The 5,802-nt window shown below is 37.4% G+C and overlaps 1 protein-coding gene across 1 annotated transcript; it reads right to left on the bottom strand.

Annotated features, from left to right (window-relative positions):
- Positions 1–2,249: 2,249 nt before the first annotated feature.
- GCK72_002245 (uncharacterized protein) lies at positions 2,250–4,793 on the bottom strand (the record flags this gene model as incomplete). The annotated part of the gene is made up of 6 exons (XM_053723329.1): positions 2,250–2,299; positions 2,937–3,019; positions 3,095–3,315; positions 3,364–3,442; positions 3,486–3,667; positions 4,749–4,793. 6 exons carry the CDS (start codon positions 4,791–4,793, stop codon positions 2,250–2,252), a joined length of 660 nt encoding a protein of 219 aa, XP_053591974.1.
- Positions 4,794–5,802: the final 1,009 nt, after the last annotated feature.

Raw genomic sequence — 5,802 nt, forward strand, 5'->3', positions numbered from 1 at the left:
AGAAATGAACTTGACTTTCTCTGATTCGCTCAATGGTTTTCCATTGATGAACCATGTGATTTCTGGATTCGGATCTCCAGTGATGACTGATTTGAATCTCACTTCTTCTCCTTCATCACATTCCACGTCTTCAATTGTTGCCTGGAATTCTGGAGCAACATGGTTCTTATCTGGGTCTGCTTGCACAAATAACTCTGCTTTGCTCTCGATAGATCCGAATTCATTCTGAATCTTGACTGTATACACTCCAGTATCATCTGGTTGTGCATCACGAATCTCCAATTTTGCCGTTTGTCCATCGTATTGTAATCGGAAATCATGAGATGGTCGGAGTGGTTGATCATCAACCAGCCATACAAGTTCTGGTTCTGGCCATCCTTCAACTTCACACTCGAAGTCAATAACATCTCCTTCTTTACATTCTTTATCTTGAAGTTTTGTAACGAAAGCTGGTGGAGCTGCTTCTTTTTCAACTTTCAAGACACGGAAGAAGGCGGATGTGGATGCTTGTCCGTATTCATTCGTAGCCATACAGGTATAGCGACCAGTGTCTGTTACCTAGAAATTATGCAAGACTTGACTTTGTATGTTTCTTTACAGTTTTTTTTTAACTTCTAGGTTAATTTATATTCAAAATGTTTAGAAATTGCATTTAAAACAACTAGATAATTTTGATTAATTCTTGAATTTCAAAATGTTGAAAAACTCACTTGAACTGGATCAATAGTCATTGCAAAGAAGCCATCCTCATCAGAATAGAATGTATGTCTTTCATCTTCATGTAACTGAACATCATCTTTGTACCATGTAATATCAGGTAGTGGATATCCGGTCACTTTCAAACACATTTTTGCAGATGATTCTTGGAGAGTTCGGAATCCGTATTGTGTTCTGGTCACTCGAGTTCCTTGCATTTCAAGAGTTGTTCCGGTTGTTGCTGAAAGAATTTAATATTAAATTTCAGAAAGAGTTTATGTCTCCTACTCCAATCAATACTGCTACTTCCACCGGAATAAATACTGGTTGACGATCCGGTTGGTGAAATCACGGGAGGTGATTTCACCTTCTTTCGGGGAGGACCACCTTCTTCTGGACCTGAAAAACATATTTGATGGGGGTGTTCCTTTTCAGATTTTTTCAACATTTACTTGCACTTCAACATAGAATGTTATCATTTTCTTTAAAATAATTATTTCTTGTTTGTTATTTTGCAGAATTGTTGTTTTTTACAACTCTATTGAACTTTTATGAGTTCCAATCCACACAAACCACATTTCAAAACGAGATTTCAACACCTGTTTTGAGACGAAAAGACAACAAGTTACACACTCTTTACTGACTTTGAAATTGTTATTGTTTTTTCGAATACACAGATTACACAAAATGACAAACTACACATAGCCAAACCAGGGAACAAGCTGCTCTTTCGAGAGCCAGACCATTCCGAAAATTCGGATTGTTGGTCAGATACATTCATATCGAAATCAACCGACGAAGCGGTCATTTCAGACGTTGCCGTCATAGAGATTGCATCTCGTTCCGCAGCTATAAATGATCTTTTAATTAAAACTTACACCATGATGGATCGACGAGCTCGAGACCTCCTTCCTCGGTATCAGTTAATTCGATAATATAAAGTGTCTTGAGCACCATGGCGATGCTCGAGACAGAGTATAAAGACTATCTATAGATGGGACTAGAGAATATACCGTAATTGAATTAAGAAGGGGTTAAAGAGAATCGAAAGAAACAGAAGAAGATTTCTTATGTGTGTATCTCGTCCTTCTTCTCCTCCTCCTCCTATATGTGTGTGTCGAGTATGTGGTGTATAGCCGGGGGCTAAAGCCTTCCTTCTTCCACTGATAGCAGCCTGCTGGCCATGAAGAGCACACCGATCAAAGAGACGCAGCACGCACCGGTGGGCGATTACACACGGTGAGTGAGAGTATGTGGCAGATGCTCTCTTGCCAAGGATCCCCCGACGACCCACCACCACGGATGAGATCGAGAAAGAGAAGGAGAGAGAAGAAGAAGATTTTTGCGCTTTTTGTGCGTCTATGTCTGCGTGTCGTCGACCCAGAAACTTTTGGGACACAACTAGGGGAGAAGTGTCCAAGTGGTCCGCTTCGGAGGTCCCTTTCTGATTGAGTCACTTGCTTCGAAAATATTGGAAAAGAGGGAGAAGAGAACACAATGATTGGTTGTTTTGATGTTCGATTGAGTTGTAAGAACATGGCAACAAGATAAGTTCACCTTTTGATTTGAGTTGTAAAAGAGAACATCTGGATTACGGTATCTTCTGAAACCGTATAAGACTTTTGTAGTTCTAATACTATTCAATGTTCGGAAGCATGATTTTATTATGTTTTTTAATCTCCTCTTCTTATCTCTGAACTAATAGTTTTCAGGTGACATTAATAAAATAAAAAGCTGAAAAAAGAGGATCCGAAAAGTTTCTTCGTATTTCTTGTGGTACGGAAGTAGTCTCTTTTTTCAAATCTAATAAAGGTCTTCAGAATGTACATCAGATCAATCAAGTCAACCCAGTCAACTCCAACTAATTGTAGGTCATTCCCTATGGACATTCCCCTGTCTCAAATTCGGAATCAAATTTCTGTTGTACTTTTCTTGATATTTTTAAGAAGAGAGTTTCAAATCACTTGTTTGAACTTTTCTCTCTTTTCTTTTCATCATCTTTTTGTCCTCATCACAAGTGTTTTATCATCTTTTTCCCATTCTCTCTATCACCCCGTCATCCAATTCCCTCTCATGTGTACTCATTCTCTCAACTTATTCTTCCATCCGAACACAAGAAAAAGTTACGAGCTCGTCGAATCCGATTACTGTTTGTTACCGCACTGTTTGTACATTTGAAACATTCTCAGAGAAAGGGATTCTCGAGAAAAAAGGTTCTAGATGATTTCGAAGTGACTTACCGTATTTCTCTTGTTCTTCTGCAATATCCTTCAGCCAGGCTTTTCGAACATATTCTGATGTTTCCAGATCTTTCGGTTTTATTCTGAAAATTCATATTTTCGGGTTTCATGCAACATTTCAAAATCATGTATTCTATCCCATGGAAATCTCAAAATACCTGAAACTTGGAAGTCCAGGTTCTTGAGGTTGAAGAACGATAGTATCGTCATCAGTTGTATGCTGTCGAATGTTATATTTATCCAATCGAATTGATGAATAATGAGTATAACTTGGAGGAGAGGTCGATGAATCTTGTTCAGTGAACATTATTTTGTTCCGGAACAAGAATACATATCGAAGTTTCGGTGGTTCGTCTCCTTCCCACACTTGGAAAGCATCCTGAATCGAATGAAATCATAATCAACTTTTTCGTTTAATCACTCTCACGTGTCTGATAATTCTTCCCAGTTTTCCAGTGTCTCCTGGGTGTTGTTTCAAGTTGTTGGTGAACTCCAAATCGTGAACTCTGCAAAGATAAACTCAAAATTATTACAAGAAACATCAGAAACCTTTGTGGAATAGTGGTGACCAATTCCAAAGCCTTCTGAATACTTTTCGAAGATCCATGAGCTCTTGCAGAATATTTGACAAATTCTTTGAAGTAGTTTTGATATTGAACCATTCGATCGGCGATCTCTTTGACATGATCAATGAATGAAGATGCACTAGCATCGTTTTTCGCGGAGAGACCCTGAAATTTATCAAATATTTTTTTAAGTTCAGGGATAAGTTGAACGCGCGCTATGATGAAAATATGAAATGCAAACATGGGAATTCTCGATTAATCAAGTTAAGCAATGATGTTAAGATATCAAGAGAATTAACGGAACACAAAATTATCAAAAAATAATGCAGTTCAGTTCTATATGTTCAGGTCACAAGAAATTCTGATAACTTAAAACGAGATAATCACAATGTGCAATCACAATTTAATTCAAATTTTGAGATTAAGACGAATAGAAATTAGATGTAGGAGACCTAAAAATAAAGAAAGAGCGATCGGCCAAATGAATTTACAAGTTTTGATAAGCAAGTACAAGCCACTTTTGAGCTATAACGGTTCCAGATGGAGTTTGGCGTTAAAAGAAAACAGTTCAATTTTAGCTGGCCGTATTTAAAGAAATACTAAAGGACAGAGAAATTATAGAAAGTGTACTATTGAAATTGTGATGTACCCAATTGAAGACATCAAAAGCTGCCTGAGATGATCAAGTTTCATACTGGTTGTAAAAAACATAAAATTTTAAATGTCTCAAAAAAAGATTCAGAGAAATTCAGCTCCCACTGGGTTCAAAGAAAGTTCAGAAAAAAGTTCAGATTCCGTTATATCAATTGGGTCTGCTGCAATCATTTGGGGTCACAGAAGTTAGCGTCCAAGCCGAAAAAATAATAAAACGATTAACATACGTTTTTGAAAGCATCTGCTAAACTGGAAAGGGACACCCTCCCCCCTCTGCATTCTTGAGTTGGAAAAGATCTGACACGAAATTTCAGATCAATCTATAGCTCCTCATGTTTGAATCTCTCTTTTGCAGCTTACTTCTTTTATTTACTACACAAGATGGAAACCCAGTTTTAGAATACAAATACTCACTTGTTAATGAGCAGAAACCAAGTTGAACGAAGATACAAGAAAAGTACAGTCGCACCGTCGCAAATCTGCGAAATAAAAAGTAATAAGTTGCTTTTCCAGGAAGCTCGGCAAAACATAAATTGGAGAAAAATATAATACGCTAACACTGTTTATTGTACCGGCCAAAATGATATCATACTTTGCCTTTAGCAGTTGAAAATGTCCAACTTTGAGAGTGTGTCATAGTAAAACAATTGTTCCCAGGAAGTAGATATTTTTGGATCAAACTGATCAAAAGTAGAACTCCGTTTTTGCAGTTATGAACTATTCTGTACGGGCCCTCCCTTGAGAGTTATGGTAATTTTAAGGTGACAGCTCAAATATCACTCTATTTTGCATTGAAATGGATCGATTTGAGGAGGAAATTACTTTGTCGATATGTAACTCTTTAGGGAGTGCTCGTACAAAAAAGTTGTCAACTACAAAAATGAAGCTCTAGCTTTGTTCTGTATGGTTTATTTATAATTTACTTTATTGGACAATCAGTGGAACCGTAACACCATATCAAAGTTGGGCATTTTCCACTAAAAAGTATGATATATTTTGGCCGGTACTGTATATAAATCAGTACCAACATTTTTTAACGGCATGAAAAATTCGCTCTTTGTGATCCCCCCACTTGGCATTAACCGTTCTGCAACCTCTCGATGACGAGTGGACGTGTCGGAGATCACAAGGTGCGAATTTTTCGGGTTGTTGAAAAATTTCAAAACGTTTTGATTCCGGTAATATCATCAACTATTAACACGGCACGTTTCTAACAACCGCGCTCTACCGAAACCGAATAAAATTATATGCGAAATTGAGAGTCTCAGAGAAAAAGAGACATTTCTCAAGAGGATTTCGGTTCGGTGGAGCGCTGTTGTTGAGCTGTGCCGAGCTAATACATAAAAAGATTTATCCATCAGTCTCTATCATTAATAATGTTTCCTGTAATATAAGGACACCCACAGATGTCAGTTCAAATCGGCACATCTCGGTCTCCAGAAGAAGTATCAAAAAGTTGTCAACTGACAGAACATTAATCAATATTCATTGAATGTTTCATAACTTGGAAAAAAATCATATCTGTGAAACGAGTCGAGATACTCAAGTCGAAGGGCGAGCTCAGGCCTCACGTTTTATGACATTTTTTGTTTGGTCATGTTTTGGCAAAAACATCAATTTTGTCAAAATTTTAGGTTAATAATGTT

Source organism: Caenorhabditis remanei, chromosome I (assembly GCF_010183535.1).
Source record: "Caenorhabditis remanei strain PX506 chromosome I, whole genome shotgun sequence".
In the NCBI taxonomy this organism is placed as follows: domain Eukaryota; kingdom Metazoa; phylum Nematoda; class Chromadorea; order Rhabditida; family Rhabditidae; genus Caenorhabditis; species Caenorhabditis remanei.